Source organism: Abrus precatorius, unplaced genomic scaffold (genome assembly GCF_003935025.1).
Source record: "Abrus precatorius isolate BTA unplaced genomic scaffold, Abrus_2018 Scaffold6, whole genome shotgun sequence".
NCBI classification, from domain to species: domain Eukaryota; kingdom Viridiplantae; phylum Streptophyta; class Magnoliopsida; order Fabales; family Fabaceae; genus Abrus; species Abrus precatorius.
The window spans coordinates 21,302,235-21,323,765 of record NW_020874406.1 but is presented as its reverse complement, the minus strand read 5'-3'; the positions used below and the strand labels follow the sequence as shown (position 1 = coordinate 21,323,765).

The 21,531-nt window shown below is 30.3% G+C and overlaps 2 protein-coding genes across 2 annotated transcripts; both read right to left on the bottom strand.

The window, feature by feature from the left end:
• Positions 1–4,448: 4,448 nt before the first annotated feature.
• On the bottom strand, positions 4,449–5,972 carry LOC113870380. The gene is made up of 2 exons (XM_027506976.1): positions 4,966–5,972; positions 4,449–4,866 (listed from the first exon to the last, which is right to left on the bottom strand). The coding sequence occupies exons 1-2, from the start codon at positions 5,970–5,972 to the stop codon at positions 4,449–4,451; spliced, it is 1,425 nt and encodes a 474-aa protein (XP_027362777.1).
• A 12,761-nt stretch (positions 5,973–18,733) lies between these two features.
• On the bottom strand, positions 18,734–21,470 carry LOC113868600 (UDP-glucose 6-dehydrogenase 1). Its single transcript, XM_027504326.1, has 2 exons — positions 21,206–21,470; positions 18,734–20,535 (listed from the first exon to the last, which is right to left on the bottom strand). The coding sequence occupies exon 2, from the start codon at positions 20,510–20,512 to the stop codon at positions 19,070–19,072; it is 1,443 nt and encodes a 480-aa protein (XP_027360127.1). The 5' UTR covers positions 20,513–20,535; positions 21,206–21,470; the 3' UTR covers positions 18,734–19,069.
• Positions 21,471–21,531: the final 61 nt, after the last annotated feature.

Sequence of the window (21,531 nt, the reverse complement as noted above, 5' to 3'; positions counted from 1 at the left end):
GTGACTTCCAATTATAGCTAGCACCTCTCACACCATCAAGTAAACTATCTAACTCAAAGATTACTACTTTATTAGAATATCTACTAGCTTTAGTATTGGAGGGCCTTTACTAGTATTAGAAAATCACTCTCTTAACTGCTAACCTGAAATAAATCCAATAAACCTTTGGGCTATAAAAGCTACCACTATATAAAGTTATTGTATGATTATTGAATTATTGGCTATGCATAGTATTGGATCATTTGTATTTGTATTTCAATACAAGTTAATTTTTATATTACATTTGAATATCATATCAATAACACATCTATATGTTGTGTGTTTGTGTGGAAATATCCACGGGTTCTATGCCAAATATTTCTCTTAATCTGAATGAAAGAGAGTAAAAATTGGAAGTGGGGGAATTGTCATATCAAACAGGTGCTTCCCGGGTGAATAGGGGGAAGAATGATACAACTCAATTACTCTAATTGGCTTCCAAATTCATTCATCATTCCAACAATTTCACCATTTTTTAGCCCACTTTGATTGGATCTTAAGGCCCACATACTTGCCGTTGTATACGGTTAGGTCAACACAAAACTCCATTGTGTGGCCTTCTTTTCTACCCAAAAATGCTATAATGGCCATTGTCTTAATCACCTTAGCTCTCATATATAAATGCGCCTCCATAACCTCATAAGAATTTCCTCCCCACCATGAATTCCTTTCCAATTCCACATTTTAAGCAAGAAAACATGCTACTCACATATTCTTCACAAAAAAATATTCAGACATATTAATATAAATGGGACAATTTATTAATTATATGGGATATTTTATTAACTTTTAATTTATTTCTCCAAATATTTTGTGGATTTTGATTCATCTTTTATTTGCTATATACTTGTTTTTATAATTTTCTTAAGAAAAAAATTATGTAAAGTCTTTTACTTCCTATTAACTTTCCTCTTTAAGTAAATTATTTCCAAGTAAGGAGTGAAGAAGTGGGTTACACGACCATGTCTCCCTCTCCCCACATAAAATGTTTTAACAACTCTTATTAATTTATTTTGCCAAATATTTTGTAGATTCTGACTCTTTTATTTTATTTTATGGAATTTTAGATTCTTACTCTTTTACTTACTACATGCTTATTATTTTTATAATAAAAAAACTAATTTAAATTCCATTTTCTTTTGTTTCCTTTTTAGTTATTTTTCCTTATCTCCTTTAAATTCCCCATTCCTAATATTTTAATTTCTTTTAACAACCTTTGACTTGTATTGTGCTGTGTGTATCTTCTTCTTTCTTTTTTGTTTTTCTGTGTTTTTTTTTCTCAATTTCTTTAAATCTCCCATTATCCTTTGACTGTGAAATTTTGCATGTGGTGGTAGCATGATTTGTCTTGGTACGTGTTATGCGCCTATATAAAACCTCCTTTTTTTCTCTTTCTTTTTTACAATAAATTTTTTTAAAACTCTACTTCTCATTAAAATAAAAAATGACTTGTTTAGAAATGTTTTAGTTGCATACATTAAGAGAAAATTGCTCAAAAAATCAGTGTTGATTTGGTAGTAGATTAATTTAATATTACGAGTGCTTTATTTAAGTAAAATTTTCTTGCTATATCTCCATAGAATAAAAGTATTTTTAAAAAATTAATAGTTTCTCTTTTTATCAATAAAAATTTCCTTGCTATATCTCCATGATGATTCTTTACCTAATTCCCACACTGTATGCATTATACACAAACCAGTGAGCATGCTGTTTCATAACACAAAGGACAATATTCTTGCTTCCACAATTAACATAGAAACCGCGGCTTGCAGAAAAGTTGATAATAAAAACCAAAGAGAAATAATAAAAATGGAAACACACACATTCCTTGTAAACTCAAACCTTATCTGCATCCTGAAAAGCAAGAATACCCTGTGTAACCTTTTTCTTCCATGAGACATTAACATTGACATAATGCTTTTTTCTACAAATAGGGTACTCACACATGCTCCACTCACCTTATTTCAGCACTGAAAAATGTTCCAATAAGGGGGAATCAGTTGTTTTGATCCCAAATCGAAACTACCACTGGTGATAACTTGAGTCAATTAATTGACAAAGTGCAATGGCTTTGTGATTTGTGATTCCCACTGGAAGGGGCCAGCTAAAGCAATGCAAAATCTCAACTAGCACTGTACACATTTTTGTCTTAGCAAGAACAAAGTCAGAAAAGTTGCCTGTTTAGCATTTACTTTTATGAGTAACAGAGACAACACTTGTCCTCGTTCACTTAAGCATGATGACTCTCTGAACCACTCATGACCAACTTATTGAAATAAGCACTGATCATTTTTCAGTTCCAATTTCACAAAGCAATATACTTGACGTCTATGACCACTTCTTTTTTTTTACCCATTTTTTCATTTCACACTACCCATTAAAAAACTGATTATATGACCCAAAAATTAACCCAAATGAAAGTTGGGTCAAATTTATTTTCTTAATTTGTTTAGAAAGTACTTTTGTTCAAAGTTAAAAGCATTCACATAGAATTAACTTTCTATGTGAGATTTTTTTTCTTTATGTGAAGACTTGAATATGAGATTTTACTTAAAAAGAATAACACTTATATTATTTGGACTAATCAGCCATTAATTTGTTTCCTTGATTCATCATTTAATTGGATTTCTAAGAGGGGAAAGAGCTTAAAAAATTATAGCTTTCTCTTAATTACTCATCAATCTATTTGCACAATTTAAGGCACCCCTTGTGTTGTTCTTTCCCTCACAATGATTCCACATCCCATACGAGCATATAATTTTGTTAATATACGGGTTTGATTCTTCTTGAGTGCATCTGGATTCTACCTAATTAACCCCACATGTGACCAACAGCTAGTAAAATACAAGTGGTCCTCTCATACGTCTCTAGGACTAATAGAATTGAATAGGCAACAAAATATAAGGGAATCGACATGAGGAAAAAGGCACACAAATTCTCATGCTATTAAGATCTCTGTGTTAGAAAGGTATACATGGAGCAATTATAAGTTTTGCTACCTTAACTAGTAGGTGACCTCACAACCACCTCAACCCACAAAATTTATCTTCAATAATAAAGAAACTTATTTCCTCATAGTTCTACAAACTAATTATCTCTCCTCAAATCTTCAACCTAAAGAATAATCCAACAACCACTTAATCTTTTTCAGTGGCAAAGGAATAGGACTAGTCAAAAGAAGCTTTTTTGGTGTGGGAACTATGCACCCTTCTCTTGGACTTCACCTTCCAAAACGCTGCACATATCACGGGCATAATGGGTTGACCATAGTGCTTAGTTCTATGTTAAGAGTAACTACTTGGGCACTAGACATTCCTATGTTGTAGCTAAGTTTCAAAAATAAATAACATTAGTATTGTTTATTTAAATTTAAGAAAACCATTACCATCTTTTAACCTTGGGAATGCTTCTCCCACCTCTAAGGACAATTTTTCGTTTTTAACCACTTCCATAGCATTAAAGGCGTTGGTTCCCCGTCTTTAATAACAACACGTAACCAAAAAGCAAGTTTTGGTCGCTGAGGAGAGAGAAAGAGAAACTATGATCCTTTCTCCATATTCATGCCTCCCAAAGGTCAAGTCATAGATTGCAAAGTGGAACTCAGAACTGTACTCTGGGTTTTAAATTAAGAACTATTACTTAAGTACATGATTATCATCATGGATAATAGGTATCAAGGGCAGATCATAGTATAATAACGGGTACGCCTAAAAGAATAATATAAAAACTAATATATGCATAATTTTTATTTGATAACCTCCTCATTGTTTAAGAAAAATACTATTTAATTTGAAAATACATTAAATAAATTAGTTTCTTCTAAAGAGGTGTTAATATGTTATTCTATTAGGCCTTTTTTTTGTCATCCCAACAAAATATTTCTTCTACTTTTAATTTGCATTTTACATAAGTATTAACTATTATGAGTATTTTAATTATTAGTTAAATCTACAATATTGATTTTTAAGTATATATTTTTATCTTTATATTTGGCCCCTCGAAAAGAAAATTGTATGCGCCGGCGCCCATGATGTGTACATTGGCCATCGATTAGTAAAGCCATGTTATCTAAATTTCAATGAACCAGCGAAAGATTGAACTAAAAAACATTTGCAGGAAAGGAGATATGATATAAAATTTTAAGAGTATAGTTGTACTTGTAAGGAGTATAAAAAAAAAAATCAATTGGGAAACTAGCAAGTTTTTATGCTTGATGAACATGAAAAGAAACGAGTACCACCTAGAAATAATAGATCTAAGGTCTTAGGAACAAAAATCAATTACCCATTTGTCTGTACATTGTCATTGCTTTCATCACATGGGATAAAAGACAAAACGTTTTCATGATTCCAGACATTCAGCAACCTCAACAGCAAATGCTTCAAAATGATGCAAAAACACCATTTTCCCTATTCATCAACAGGTGCAGGTAGATTGAGATCAATTAGGCAAGGAACAGAAGCAGCACCTGGTCTTATCACAAGGGTGTTCTCATCAGAACCTCCAACAAAATGGGATCTTTTGTGACCTCCCAAGGCTTGGCCTGACCTGAAAATTTTGTTGCAAATTGGACATTCATGTGCTTTACTTTTCTTTGACTTCAATTTCTTCTTCCCTTTGCTACACTTCTTGCCACTCGGGTTCCTGCTAGTGTGTGTCTTTGGAGCAGGATAAGAATCAGTGTCTGTGCTGTTTTCATCACTCTCATAAGCCAAATCATCAAAGTCATTGTCCCTTTCACTAGTCAAGCACTCATATTTCCACCCTTTACCACCATGCTCAATGATTCCATCATTGGTAAAACCATTTGCTACCTTCCTGCTAGAAACCCCACCAAAATTTTGACCAAGAGGATCATAATTAGACTTCTTCCTTGAATCAAACCTCTTTGTAACTGTAGCTCCATCTTCTCTATTACTCTCCCAATCCTCCAAAACAAATTTCTTAAACTCATTGCTCCCGCTTCCTCCTCTGCTCAGCAACTTCCTAGATTCAACATCATAGTCCTCAAACCCAGAAAAGTACCCAACTTTTGAAGACTTAACTTCATTCCTGAAAACCCCTTCATTTGAACCATCAGAGTCAACCTTCTTAGGACCGTATCTGAAGTACCCAGAATCTGAATTATCAGAATCATAACCAATCTCAGCAGATTTCAACTTCAACTTCAACTTCATGTCCTTGTGCTGCAGCAGCTTCTTCTTGTCCACAAGCTCATAAGCACTAGGCACAAAATTCTTACCGTTATTCACAGTCACCTTGGTATCAAGAGAAGGTGATTTAGCCTCAAGAACAACCGAGTTGTTATCAGAAGACTCTGTGACCAAAGCAAAACGACCCTTGTGGGTGGAATCCTTGGACAACAACATCAAGCACCTAGCCACCTCTTCTTGTTCTTGCTCAACCTCAGACACAGAAGAAGAAGGAGGTTGATTGCTAAGGGTCTTGAACCTCATTCTCTTGGATCTCCTTGTAGGAGCAGAAGTTTCAGTATCAGATTGACTATCCAAAACCAACTTGTGCTTCTCAGAATTGTTCTCAAACCTGTGATTATTATTATTATTGGTTCCCTTGTCCTTTTCAGAGTGACAAGCCATGTGGCCACAGAGAGCTTTCAACGATGGAAAACCTTTGCCACATTCTTTGCAGAACTTGTCAAGTTGCAAAGTCGCATTAGAGTGAACAAACCTCGTGGTCTTCTTTGGGTTCTCTCTTAGGCCATAAATGATGTTGCCACCATCAACAACTTCAGACTCCAAATCCCTCTTCCTCTTTCTCCCAGGATCAAACTTGGCCGTAGCATTAGCAGCATTGCCATTATCATTGCCTTGAGTTGAATGTTCACTCATATGGGTCCTGATGTGGCCACCCAAAGACTTGCCGCAAGGGAACCTCTTGCTACAATACTTGCACACAAACTTCCTCTCCTCCATTGATTATCGATATCAAGTAATGAACAATGAATCTGATCCAAATAAGAAAACAAGATCAGCAAATTGTAACACCACTTACCTCGAAATCCGCAAGAAGGACTATGCACATTCCATGATCATGGTGTGTGAAGGGTTGATTGAAGGAAGAAGGCACAGGCAGAAGGGGTAGAGAGAAAGAGCTAAGAGACAAATTCAGATCGAGTTCAAAAGAAAATATAGATCACGAAGCTTCTTGCTTTTAACCAGGTGATGATCAGAAGAGAATCAAAGCGTTCAGATGTGACAGTTCTATAAGTACAAAGATCAGACCCACAAAAAAAGCACAAGAGAAGAGACCCCTTAATTTGCGTTTCCCAAGTAAACAAATTTAATGGGTAAGCATTAGAAAAATCAAATTTTTTAAGAGAAGGGTATGGGTTGTTTGTTGCTACTAGTGGTGGCACTGAACAGGCCCTTAAGAACAACCAGAACTAACCATCACTCTCTTTCTCTCTCTATCTATGGTTCTCTCTTGTTGGTGGTGTTGTAGTTGGAGGAGAAATCCATGCATGGAATGGAAGAAAAATAAAATAGATTAAAAGGGTATTTAATTTAATAAAAAAGAAAAGCAAAAAAGTGAAGGGGCAAGGAATGATAGGAAGCACGTGTACTTTGTTGAGAACAATTCGGTGTTCCTTTGGATGGCCAAGATTTGGGGTTGTTTTGAGGATCTCTAGGCTTGCGGGGAATACCAGATATGGCAAACCAAAAACTGAAACACCCAAACTATCCCTTAAATTGTCTTGCTTCTAAGCTCACACAAGTGAAAGGTCAGAATCTCCAACCGTTATTGTTTGGAGCTCACTTCCTTCCTTTGCACCTCTCTACACTGTTGAAAATCATTTACTTAATTGCATTTATTGGCTTTTATTTATTGTAACATTCAGGTTTTAATGCCCTGTTTTTCCTATGTGTTTTCCATACTCCTTATGGCCATTATTTCATTTCTTTCATAACTTTTCCTTCTCATCTATTTCTTAATTTAATTTTGCTAAACTGAAGATAGTACAATTTTATATAAAATGTTGTTCTACCTGATAAAGAAAATTACAAAATTAACAATTTTATAACTTATTATTATACATTATATTTTACTAGAATATTAACTCTTAATCAATTTTTTTTCTTTTGTGTTAAATAGAGAGTTATATCCAATATTTTAGTAGCTAATAAAAATTTGGAAGAGACACGAAATTTACATTCTAAAATATTTATAAATCATTATGCTTATCATATTTTAATGGATTGATTGTTTCCATTCTCATGAGGTCTATTTGATGACCTTGCCCAATTGAGAATATATTCTTTTTAATAATAATTAATCATATTCTTGAATTGTGTTCCTACCAAATTAGTCAATAATTATCCAAGATTTCTAAATGAGTAATAGTGTTAAAATTTTGAAAATCCTAACTATTCAAGTATGTGTTGGTCTTTATCTAAATGCTAAATGTTAATTAAAAGGTAGAAAATAATAGAGTCCAAATATTGGAATCATCTCTCCGTCTCGCCCACGGTATTTTAGTTACTGACTAGCAGTCTATTGTTTCATATGCTATAAAGCAAGAAAGCTTGTGTTTGTTTCATAGAATGCTATCAATATATTTTTAACACATACTTTATTATTAGTTAAAAATTAAAAAGAATAAAACTCATAATTTTAAATTAAAAAAATTAGTAATACACCTTTCATTGTTAACTAAAATTTATTAAAAAGTATAAAATATACTAAAATATATTAATTTAAGAATTAAAAATTTTCATATAATTATTAATTAATAATAAAGAATATGTTACTCTTCACCTTTCAAACTTTATCACTTATAATTAAGTAATATTAGCAATACACTCCTTAACACACACTTTCAAATATATATTCTACTATTAATTAAAATTTATTGACAATTACAAAAATTATTAATTTAAAGTTAAAAAGAGTGAGACTCAGTAAATTATGTGTTAAAAAGAGTGATATTCATATAATTTTAATTATGAGTGAAATATGTGTTAGATAATGTATTAAAAGAGTAATGTTACTCATTATAATTTATCAACCTGACTCATTTTTGAAAAGATAAAATCTATCACACAGAAATATGTGTTAAAGAGTATATTAAAAAAAGTAACATTGCTCGTTATAATTTATCAACTTGTCTCATTCTTGAAAAGATAAAATCTATCACATAGAAATATTTGTTAAAGAATGTATTAAAAGAGTAGGTTGCTTATCAAAATTTATCAACCTTATTCATTATTGAAAAGATAAAATCTATCACACAGAAATATTTGTTAAAGAGTAGAGAGTAACGTTGCTCGATATAATTTATGAACTTGAATATTTGTTAAAAAAATGTATTAAGAGAATAAAGTTACTTGTTATAATTTGAGTTTTATTAATTTTAACCCTTAAGACTGAGTTTAAACATTTATAAATAGAAATTTTTATAAAAAAAATATAATTATATTAAAGTTATAAAAATATAATAAATAATTCTTTTTCTAATAAAATTTTATTATTATATTGATATTAACAAAATTCATAATTTATCAACCTGACTCATTTTTGAAAAGATAAAATCTATTATACAAAAATATTTGTTAAAAGTATATTTAAAAAAATAATATTGCTTGTTATAATTTATCAATTTGACTTATTTTTAAAAGGTAAAATTTATCATATAAAAATTTATTAAAAAATTATATTAGAAGAGTAATGTAATTTATTATAATTTATTAAGTTAACTAATTTTGAAAAGATAAAATTTATTAGAGATGAAAAATATGTTAAGGAAGGTGTTAAAAGAGTAATTTTACTTGTAGTAATTTACCGATATAACTCCTCCTCGAAATGATAAAATCTATCACACGTCAATTGGCCGAACATGGATTACTTAATATCGTCTGCTACCGTTCGGCACAGTTAATAGAAAGTTATTGAAGAAAGTTGGCTCAGAATTTGCCAAATGTTTGATGGACGCTTGGCACGCGGAATTTATACAACAACTTGTTTAGATTAAGTCAACCCACTATTGCATAGATGTGCTTTACTTGGTACACTGTGCTACTCTTATTCTTCTTCCTATTTTACTTGCCCTTTATTTTTATATCCACATAGTCTAAAGGAGGTTGCATTGGTTAATTAGTTCATCTGATTAATGCTTTAAACTTAGCCACATTTACTTACCATTCCTGAGGTGAGAAAGTTTTTAAGTAATTGAGCTCATTGATGTGAGTTTGATTCAACTAATTACACCTTTTTTTTTGGAGAATTTTTTTTTCATGTCTTTGATTATAAACTAGTGTTTATATAAGTGCAACCAAAGTGCAATGTACATTGTAAATTTAAATCTTAACTTCTATGCAAGAGAGTATTTTTTTATTGTGCCGAATTTCTCCTTATGATGTATTATTTTATCATTATTTAATTCATAGTTTAATGTAAAAATTATTCAAATCAATATTTATAATTTTAAACTAATTCTTTTGAATTTTTAAAAGTTTATTGTAAAATTTAATTATTATATATTTCCTTTTTATTTTTTTTACTTATATACAATTTAATTTTAGCCATATTTAAGATTTTTCTTTTAAACAAATGACAAAATCAATATGTTCATTGGTATTCCTTTTTCTTTTTCTTAATTATTAAAAATTTAAAATCATATAAGTATATTTCCTTTATATATCATGTGTATTACTTAAAAATAAAATTAAAAAATATTTTTTATAAATAGGAAAAAAAATAAAATATGTAAATTATGATTAGAAATTTAAAAATTACATGTAAAAGATCGTCTATGAAATGAAGAGATCCGAGATAAAAGTATTAAATGAGCTATTTTTTATAATTATTTTTGCAAACAACATTAATATATAAATAAAATTTTTCATGAAATGACAAATAATCTATAAAATAGAATATACTTTAAGAAGACTAATCTTAATTTCAAAAAAATGTTTTTAATTTAAAAATTAATAAGTATTTTATAAAATTTAAAAGATTTTATAAGATATGATATTAGGATTAGAAGAAGAAAATTTTGAGATTTTATTTATTTATAAGAAATTTGATAATTTACTTTGTTAGCTTAAAATTTAAAAATATAATAATTTAATTTATAAAAATATTGAGCACAAAAATGAGAATTTAGAAATTTTAGATAGAAAAAATCAATAAGGACTAAATTTGTTAAATTTTAAAAATAGACTTAATTAACTAAAAGAAGTGCATATAAATTAAATTTAAGAGTAAAATTATAACTAAATCTTTATATTATACTAGTTATTAACCCATATTTAGGTATTTATATTTAATTTAGATAGATTAACTCATTGACACTAATTCATGTATATAGTTCTGATCTATTATCTATACTTATTACAATAAGTGATATTAAAGTTTGGATCTCCAAACAGTATCATATGGACGTGGGTATGCACACTAATGAACGTACGTTCTCAAGAGAGGGTCCAGTGCAAGTGAACCTTTAGGAGAGAGTGAGGACACCTCGAAGGTCAATAGAGAGTGAGAGCTCCTCCAGGGTAAATGTTAGAGGACTTCATTCGAGATGAAGATTGTTAAGATGTAAGAACAAAGTCCTACATTTGTTAAAATTAGAAAATATCAAAAACATATAAGGATGGTAGATATCTCTATTAATATAAGATCTTTTAGTTTATGTTCAAAAATAAAATCATAAAAGTTTAGGTTTAAGGTGGACAATGTCATATTAGTGTGAAAATATACTAAAAAAAGTCTATATTTATTATAACATGGATTGCTACTCATTTTTTCTCCCTAAATCGCTATATTCGATATTTAAAACTATGATAATAACAATATCATTTTAATATAATATAGAAAAAACTTTAGAAGTTGCCAAATCAAACATCTAAACTTGTATTCTATTAGAAATTATATGTTATAGTTAAATTAATAGATTAAGACTAAACTATCAATATTTAGGCAGTGTAAAAGATTATCTTTTAATTATTGTTTGTTAGTCATGGAGGATGATTAAATTGTTTATAGTGACTAGACATTAATGTACATAACGTGACTTCAAGAATTTACATGCTTATTACATTTCATGAATGATGTCGCACAATCCTCCGTTACCTTGTACTAAAATGTAGGAAGTATGACCTAAAAAACATAATCCATATTTATATACAATACATGAAAGTTTAAACTATTAAGTTGATATTACCTTGTAACGCCCAAAGGTCTTTTTGCCTCATCTATTGCTTGAACCCCTGTGTAAGCCATGAAGTTCGTGGAAAAGATCAATGTGTTTTAAAATTTAAAAAATTAGTAAATAAAAGACAGCATACATTGTTCATAAATGCATACATTGTTACTAAGGTACATTAATAAGAATGAAGAAGTAAGGCATAACTTTTAGGTCAGAAAAATAAAATTTAAAATCAAATTATTATACTCATAATCAAAGATTTGATTTAAAGGGACCTAGGGAGTAAAAAAAATTATGATCACCTATGTAAAGATATATATGAATTTGAGGCAGAATTAAGCTTGGCTATTTTATTTGATAGATGATTCTGAAAGAGGGTTTGGTTCATGAATCTATCCATGTGATCATAGTTGTGAAAAATGAAAATGTGTTCATAAGAAATTATTTGAATCACATCTTTAATCAAGAATTTGATTAGAAGAAATATAGTGTAAAAAAAATAACAAAAATTTATTTATTTATATTTTAATGATTTTAAAATAAAATTTAACCACAAATCTTTTTTAGTGCTTGTTATTACGTTAATTTAAGAAAATATTTTTTATATTTTTTTAATTAACAGTTATAATTCATTTAATATTTTAAAGATTAAAAGATATTAACATCTTTTTTTAATTAAATTACTAATTTTATTATTTATTGGCATAAAAATAACGATAACAATTGTTTCAAATATAAAAAAATAGTATCCGGAAGGTACTATAAGTTTTACTATTTTTTTTATTTAGTTGTAATAATTTAAGAAACTATCTATAAAATTATTTTGGATGGCACAAGTATAAGCAAAACTATTCTCAATTGTCAAAAATTAAAAAAAAATACATTGAGATCAGTGAAATAAAAATAAATTTTAATCCAAAAATAAAAAACATATTAAAATGTTTTTACCATAGTTTTTAATAAAAAAATTTGTATTTATTAGTTTATATCCAAAACTTTTAAGATAACAGTTCACTAGACTTTGAACCAATTTACTTCATTTTAAAATGGGTTAACTTATTTCACTCAAATTTATAAAAATTATGAGTTGGTGGCAAGTGATATCGCCGACATTCCCACAATGCCTAAGGCATGTCTGGTGCCTGTTTCTTTTTTCCTCTCTCTCTGTCTCCTCAGAGAAATTTGATGCTTATATATGCCAAAAGAAGAAGAAAGAGGTATGTAATCAATCACTCTATAAAAGTAATTAATATTGTACGCATTTTAATGCAAAGCTTAATTTTCATAATTGTTATTTTAATATAAAAAAAAATAAGTGTAACTAATGATGTTAGGAAAAATAACATTCACCACACTCACTAAGCATTAACAGTGGCTGTTAACTTAATTATGGGTTTAATCATGATTATCACTCATTTCATGTCTCTTGACTAATTTAGGTTTACGTGCAATTTATTGCAGGACAATTCAATCTTAAAGCTTGCATTAACCTAAGAAGAAATCCTAATGACTTTTAAATATTAGTAAAGAGAAATGATTGATTCAACAATATTAACTTTAAGAAAGTTTTGTTAAAATCAGTCTTAAGGGCTGAAAAAAGTAGTTAATAATTATAAAATTTTATTAAAAAAAGTATTTATTATATATTTATAACTTAAATATAATAACTGTGTATTTTTTTTATAAATTTTTTTTGTTTATAAATACTTAAACTCAATTTTTAGGGTTGAGATTAACAAAACTCTAACTTTAATAATAGCATATGTTTCAAGAATTTTGATCCCACAATTTATCAAGACCTTTTGTTTGGGTTTCTCCTACCATTCTTTTTTAAACCTCAGCAAGAAACACTGCAGAAACATGCTAGCTTGAAGTGATTTCGTATTCGTGACTCTAGCAAAGAAAAAGGTGTTGCATTCTTCCATGATTTAGTTAATTCAACTTCAGACCAATATTTGCTTTTGTTGTATCCATCATTACTAGCAAGAAATCATCTCCACAAGAGAAATATAATGAGGATCTTGATTGAGAATGCAATTATCTATTCTCTATAATAAATGCGTTGTATGATTCCACGAAGAAAGGAAAGAACACAAAATAGTTAGTTCTTAACTTTTCAACATGAGATCTACCCCCAATGACAATATGACATGTCCTTGAGGATCTTGAACTAAAGAATGCAAAGTTATTGATACACTAAACATCCATCTTAAACGTTCATATATAAACAAACCATATCATATAAACACATTAACAATCTGTATATCTATAGGTTTTGATTCTGATTGAGAAGAGTTGAAGATAATAAAACATGTATTGTACAAACCCAAGAAGGTTGATCTTGATTGTGTAATAAAAAAGGTGTCAGTGCTCCTATAAAATATTCTTTATTCATCATCTGAAAAAAATGCTATCATGACTAAAGGATGAAATCCTATTTTGAAGAGACGTTGTGATGAATCTAATAGAATCTACTTAATTCCTTATTCATTATATAAAATATGGATGATATGATGACCTTAAATTCAATTCCAATATGAATATGTGTTCTAAATTCCTTATTCATTGAATTTTTTTTCAATGATTGTATTTGAATTTTTGTTAACATTTGATTGGTGTGTTATCTATCATTTTTCTACTATGTACTTTTACTATATTACTTCAACGTCAATTAAAATCTATACAATTGTAAACTTATTTATTTATTTTTATTTTGATGTATTAATTTTATGAATAATAGGGATATAAGTTATATTAATGTTGTAATTTTTTTTTTATTCAAGATGATATTTTATCTTTGTTATCTAATTATAAAAATGAATCGCAATTACAATTTTAATTTCTTCGTAAATTTCTCTTTCTTTAATTATAATAAATAGTGTTGAATTATTACATTATAAATTGTAAGTATTACGAAAATATTATACTATAATTATAATATAACTTTTTAGATGATTATTTTGCTACCATATAATTTTTTTCATTAAATCAATAATCAAAGATAGTTTGTTTTTAGAAAAAAATCTCTACAACCCATTAATAATAACATATAGTTCAAAATAGCTAATATAAATTAATTATTAATAATATTAAATATACTTTTGAATTAATCTGAAATATCCATAATCAAATGTTTTTTCTTTCATTAAAAATTTTATATAATGAAATAAAAATAATATATTAAATGAATAATTAAAATTTTATTATTTATTTATATATAAAACATTTTGATAAGATGGTATAATTTTTAATTCTCTATTTTATCCACAAAAATTAATATTTTTTATTAAATTCTTAATATTTTATATATTTTTATATTTGAAAATATTACAACTTTTTTCTTATATTTCTGTAATAATAATAAAAATAATAGTAAAATTTGTCCAGAATATTTAAGCAATGTTCTATCTCCATCTTACAATTTAAAAATAAGGTTTTAATTTTTAATACTATTTGGTTCATTTTTTATACTTAATATCATTCCATTATCACACATCTAAATAATCATTTAAATATAAATATTACTGTAAGATTATCCAATGTTTATAATGTTAAAATTAAAATAATAAAATAATAGTATAAAATATTTATTTTTGATATACTAATTAAGTTTGTACAACAATATAAAAATATTTCATTAAAACAATAATAAAAATAATATAGAATATTTACTTTTGATAAAAAAAAAGTAATAATATTTCATTTTGTTTTGTGCAGTAATTATATTTAGGAAAAAAAGTGTTACTAGGAGTTGGGCACATATATACTAGGAAAGACAAAATCCTAGGACGTTTGCCTTTATAAATACCACAAAGTCACTCACTTTTGAATTGGTTTAACGAAATATAGTAGCATATAGAGATACAAAAAATGCGCTTCCTGATGCGATCTTTGATGAAATCTATGCTCCAATTAATCATCTTTGTAAACTTGCGATACAGTGTCACTTGTTCTTCCTCTCTCCAATTTTAATCTTAGTTCTTTGAAGAAGAAAAAAATTATTGATTTCACATGACCAATGTTTAATTGATTATTCAAGAATGCCCAATCTTGTTGAACAGGGTATACAAATCCGAGAAAGTTAGTCTTGATTCTTGATTGCGTAGCCGAAAAAATGCAGAAGCCTCTGTGAAATGAATTCTGAGAAAAAATGTTGTCGTTTAATGACCCTTTGTAAGATGAAATCCTCTAATGGAACAAAACATGGACGGTATGATTATCCTAACTGAAATTCCAATATGAATTTGATGAATCTATTGTGTTCCTTATTCATGGTATAAAACATGGATGACTTGATGATCATTAAAGGAAGCTTCAGTGTAAAATCTTATTCGCGGTGATTTCATAATGAATTTTTATTGTTAAACCAAACTTGGGGATTATTTGCAGCCTAAATAGAACTCTGGTATATTTAGTGATGCTTATGATATCCCTCCATCACGGTGCATCGTTATCGAGTCTCTCACTGAGACCCAAAGATTCTAGGCTAATTTTTCCAGTGGACAAGGTTGATGTGGGAGTGCAGACTTTTCTAAATGATAATGCCGAAAAGGAAGATCATGGTGTGTTTTCCTGTAATAACTGTAAAAGCAGAATGCAGCTTGATTTCAGTGACATTGACAATAGTTCAAACATGCAGCTTATACCCATTGATTGCCCTTATTCTACTGATAAGCCAAAGAAGCAAGTTTTGAAAACGAGTGTAATGATATCAATTGCTGTGTCTGATACAGCTTAAATACAATCTATTTTTATTTCTTTCTTTTGTAACATAGGCAGTAGAGAAAGTTTTAGCATGATCCATAAGGAGAGAAATGGCACTTGAAGAGTTCTGTGCAAAAGCAGACTAGGGAGATTATGCAGCTCAGTTGCTTGGTAAGTTTCTGTTTGTTTATTGACAACAATCTATGGGCATTGTTTTTCTTTTATTTGACCATTTTCTTTTCTCAATCACATTTTTAATTGCAAAAGTACGACCATGAAAGGGAATGCAATGCCACAATAACACAGATAAGAGAAGAAGAGTTGGAGTCCATCACACATGAACACAAAGTAGAAACAAGTTATTTTATCGTTTCTTTTTTATGATTACTTTCTTTGATGGCTAATTTTACCCACTATCAACATTCAACAGCTTTTAAAGAAGAACTATGAGCATCATCCGGAGTTTGATGCATACCTCGACAGATGGTCCCATCTATTTTGTGTATTTGATCCTTCCCCAAGTTGTATTCTTGTACGTTGTTCCAATGTTTCATACATGAGATTGCATCTACTTTATACATCAAAGAAATCTTACATAGATGAACAAGTTTAGACATATAATTCTTATTACTAACTAATTAGAAACAACTAATTGTTAATTAACTAAGTTAGCTTTTATATGCTTAATATCCTCCACTCCCCCTCCCCCTCATGTTGGGGAGTAAATGTCTCAGGATCTCCAACGTGCGAATGACAGAAGAAAACAAAGAAAGTGCTTTTGAAAAAAGTCAGCCAATTGGTTGTCATAACATGAATCAATTTGATAAGCTTTAACAAGTTCTCTAAAATAAAATGGTAATCAATATTAATGTATTGAAGTAATCTTTGCAGCCAAACAATTTCATTGGCAATAGACGATAAGGATATGTAATTTGCTTCTGTAGAAGACTTAAAACATTAGGTTGTTTTTGAATTTTCAAGAGATGAAGGCATTCCCATGAAAAACACAAAATCTGGTAGTAGACCTTCTAATGTCTAAGCAACTACCGCAATTAGTAACAAAAAACAATCCTTGTCCAATGGCTAAGGGATGAGTAAATCAAGGAGTTTGTATATACTAACTAAATTCATAAACCACATAGCATATGTTAAGTTGAGAGATAGTCAAATATAAGAATCACCCCATAAATCTTAGGCTCTTTAATCACAGTGGCAAATTTTTAAAATAAATTTTTGAAATAAGATACTTGTCAAATAATTTTCTAAAATAGAGAAAAATTACAATAACTGTTAAATAAAATGCTAATTAAAAATGTGTCACTCACTTAAAAGATAACACGTGTCACACCTTAGAAAATTGGGTCTTTCTTTCACTTACAAGTCCCTTATTTCTTCCATTGTTGTCCTCAAAGCTACTCTCCGTCAACCGTATCAAGTCTTTCTCCACCTCCAATTACAAAGGCTTGCGCATGTTGCACAACATTTCACGGTGTAACACATATCTCATCTCCAAAGTGAGTGATAAATTTCCAATTAATATTTTGCTTAACGATTATTATAGCTTTTATTGTTTTGCAAGTACCCTGTTTTAAAAAATTTATATTCAAAATTTTCTCATTTTAATAAATTTTGACATACCAATATTTAATAATCATGTGTAACTTGAAAAAGTAAAGTGATGAACAGAAATAAAAGTTATGGATTGAGATGAAATTTTTAAAATTTTAGAAATTAAACTATCTAACATTTATAATTTCAGAAACTAAATTGAAGTGAAAAAAGTTTCTTTGCATTGATTGTATCTCGTTTTTGTACATAGAAAAATATCAACCATTGATCAAACTTGAGACATCGTGTCACGTTCACAAAGAAACAGGTGCTTCTGTTTTTCAAGAACAACAAAGCATAAGACAAAATATCTCTCAGCCCTTGGCTACGATATTTTTAAAGTACTCTGTAATAAAATATTAAAAACACACTGAACAGTCTCTATAGAAAGGAAATGGATGTAAGTAAAAAAAAAAAAGTGCTACAGTGATGCTGAAAATCATAATATTCCTCACTCATCACAACGAAAACTTTATAACCCACACGCCACACGTGGGGTTATTAATGTAATTTACTTATAGCGACTGATCTACTATATCTACGAATTTGGATTCTTTCTTGGAAGATTTTTTTTCAATTTATCTCCAACAAAATCTTAATCATTCAATTTTTATATTGAAATAAGATGAGTCAATAAAAATTATAATTGATTAATAAAAAACTGAAGTGGACAGATTTGTATGTGATTAATCCATCTTGGCCATTCAATATAAAAATCAATAATTAAGATTTTCATGTAGAGAGTGTTCGCTGGAGGCGAAATGAATTCCTGTACCTATCAACATTTCCACTATTTATAAGCAATTTAAGCTAGAGAATATTTCTCATTTTTTATGAGCAATTTTATTTTATCTTTTAAGAAAATTATTGTTAACATTTTTAACAGAAAGAAAGAAAACCCTATAATCATATATCAGAAGATAAAAGTAAGAAGCAGAAAAAGAATAGTATCACAAAATATTAGATGTTATTTGATTTCAAAAAAACGTGTTCTTGTTTACTTTTAATTATTAGACCATTACCTTAGTTTTAGTTTTAAATATTTATACTATATACAGTCAAAACAGACAAAAGTTCTTTTCTTTATGCTAAATGTTGAATGTTCTTCGAATATTGATTTATTTATGCACTACTCCCTTCTTCAAAGCATGAGGATCTTCAGAAGTGTTTTGAGTGTCATTATTAAAAATGGTGAAAATAAACGAAGGTGGTGAGAGAGAATAAAAAAATGTTGGAACACATAGAAACTCACAAAAGGAACATAAAACAAATGATGATATCATCCATTGTTTAAAAATTCCCTCAGTACTCATTTATTACATTAAACCAGGTCAACAAATAAGGATTTTTAGCTAGCTAAGGACAACATTTAAGCAATTAAGCTCTAACTGGGGATAAAACCTGATCAAATAAAAGTAACATACATATAAGAGAACAGCAACAGAAATCTAAACTATAAGAATAGCATGAATATAACAGAGAATTGAGGCATTCTCTCTGAAAGACCAACAAATTCGTCCCTAAAGACAGCTTCAGATTGTGCTTTTCCTTTTAAGCCACAGCAGGCATGTCCTTGAGCCATGAATCTAGTGGTTTTCCAATTGAATAAACTATGAAACCAATCTCCCTCAGCTTCTTAACATCCACAACATTCCGGCCATCAAAAATAAATGCAGGCTTCTGCATGTTTTCATAAACTTTTTGGTAATCAAGGTTCTTGAACTCATCCCACTCAGTCATAATGCAAATACCATGTGCATCCTTAATTGCTTCATATGCATCCCAAACCACAGATACTTGCTTGTTGGAAGTTGGGCTCAATGGTTGAAGATGAGCAGGGTGGTCCCAATCAAACTTCTTCATTGCCAAATCCCTCATGATTTGATCTTCAGAAACCTGAGGATCATATATGCTCAACTTGGCCTTGTCTCCCAACAGCCCCTTGCACACATCGATTGCTGGGGTCTCCCTGGTGTCACCAGTGTCCTTCTTGAAAGCAAATCCCAGAATGGCGATTTTCTTCCCTGAGACAGTGTTGAACATTGAAGAAACAACTCGGTTCACAAACCGAGTCTTCTGGTAGTCATTCACCTTAATGACCTGTTTCCAGTAATTGGCTACCTCAGGAAGGCCATTGCACTCACAGATATAGACCAAGTTCAAAATGTCCTTCTGGAAGCAAGAGCCACCAAAGCCAACACTGGCATTCAAGAACTTGGGTCCAATTCTCGAATCGGTCCCAATGGAGTGGGACACCTGAGACACATCCGCACCAGTTGCCTCACAAAGTGCCGACATTGCATTCACAGAAGAGATTCTCTGTGCCAGAAAAGCATTGGCTGCAAGCTTGGAGAGCTCAGCAGACCACAAATTGGTGCAAAGGATTCGCTCCATGGGAACCCAATGGGCATAAACATCTCTAAGAGTATGAATAGCCTTTTGACCTTCTGGAGTTTCCCTGCCTCCGATAAGGACTCGATCAGGCTTGAAGAGATCTGCGATAGCTGTACCCTCAGCAAGAAATTCAGGGTTAGACAGAATTGTGAAATTGATGCCTTTCCTATTGTGAGTCAGAATCCTCTCAATTGCCTCAGCTGTTTTCACAGGCACGGTCGATTTCTCAACCACGATCTTGTCTGATTTCGAAACATCAGCAATCATCCTAGCAGCACTTTCCCAATATGTTAAATCAGCCGCTTTGCCGGCACCAAGCCCCTGAGTTTTCGTCGGGGTGTTCACCGAGACAAAGACTATATCAGCCTCAGCAACGTGCTTCTCCACATCAGTGCTGAAGAAGAGATTCTTTCCCCTGCACTGCTTAACCACATCATCAAGGCCAGGCTCGTATATGGGGAGGTGGTCGCTGTTCCAGGCATTGATTCGTGACGCAGAAATATCAACCACAGCTACCTCAATCTCAGGACACTTCAAGGCAATGACAGCCATGGTTGGACCACCGACATAGCCAGCTCCAATGCAGCAAATCTTCACCATTTTTCTTATTTGTTCTCAGCAGCCTGCGTGACATAACAATCCCAAACTCAAAACAAAACAGAAACAATGCAAATTCACTCTCAAAATGTTCATGACCAGTTAACAAGGTAACCAACCATATTAAGATCCAAAGGTAAATAAATAACTGAAAGACCAAACGACAAAATTCACCCAATTTCCACATACATGCAAAACACGAGAATTCAAAGAGATCTATAATTTTTATGCGAAGCAATCATAAAAGGCAAGCAGATCCAGAGGACATAGCCAAAGAAAATGCAAATGGTTCATTATAAATTATTGAAAATGTTCATTTCAGACATCATCCCCTGTTCCAACAAACACATGCACAAACACACAGAGACACAAACATATCCGAAACAAGAGACAAATTAAGGAATCCGAATCTCGGCAACCAGATCTAACGACACAAATCACACGAAAACAGCCAACACAACAGATCCACCCACAATTCACAAACAAACAATTCGATACAATCATTGAATAAAAAAAAGGGGTGGCATTAGAGACCGAAACAAGAATACCCAGAAGGCAAAATCGAAAGACAGCGAGAAAACTCGAAATGGGTAGGAAGAAAAAACTCAGTCGATGACCACAAAAGCAAATCAGAGGGCCAAAAAAGAGAGAGAGAGAGAAAAACGAAGCAAAGATTATAAGGAAATGGAAATTTACCTTGTTGAGATTGAAGGAAGGGAGAGAGATCTGATATGTGAAGAGGGATTGAGAGGAGGGAATAAAATGGGAATGTAATGAATGAAACCGCGTCAGAATTTATATAGAGAAAGAGAGAGAGAGAGAGAGTGTCACGTAGCAATGACATTCAATCAAAAAACCAGTGAGTGACTAAGATCTAACCCCTCCTATGACCATAGTTTCCGTGACAAAAGCATTACATTACCACTACCATTGTGCCCAACACGTTTTTCCTTTTCACTTTTTTTATTGCCTCTTCCCCTAATTATTTCATTAACTAACATTTTCTTCTTCACCAGAATTTC

Coding starts and splice junctions, on each gene's coding strand:
- LOC113870380 (XM_027506976.1), bottom strand. CDS start 5,972: ATGGAGGAGAGGAAGTTTGTGTGCAAGTATTGTAGCAAGAGGTTCCCT. Junction 4,867..4,965: donor AAGAAATTTGTTTTGGAGGA/TTGGGAGAGTAA, acceptor TTTTGGTGGGGT/TTCTAGCAGGAAGGTAGCAA.
- LOC113868600 (XM_027504326.1), bottom strand. CDS start 20,512: ATGGTGAAGATTTGCTGCATTGGAGCTGGCTATGTCGGTGGTCCAACC.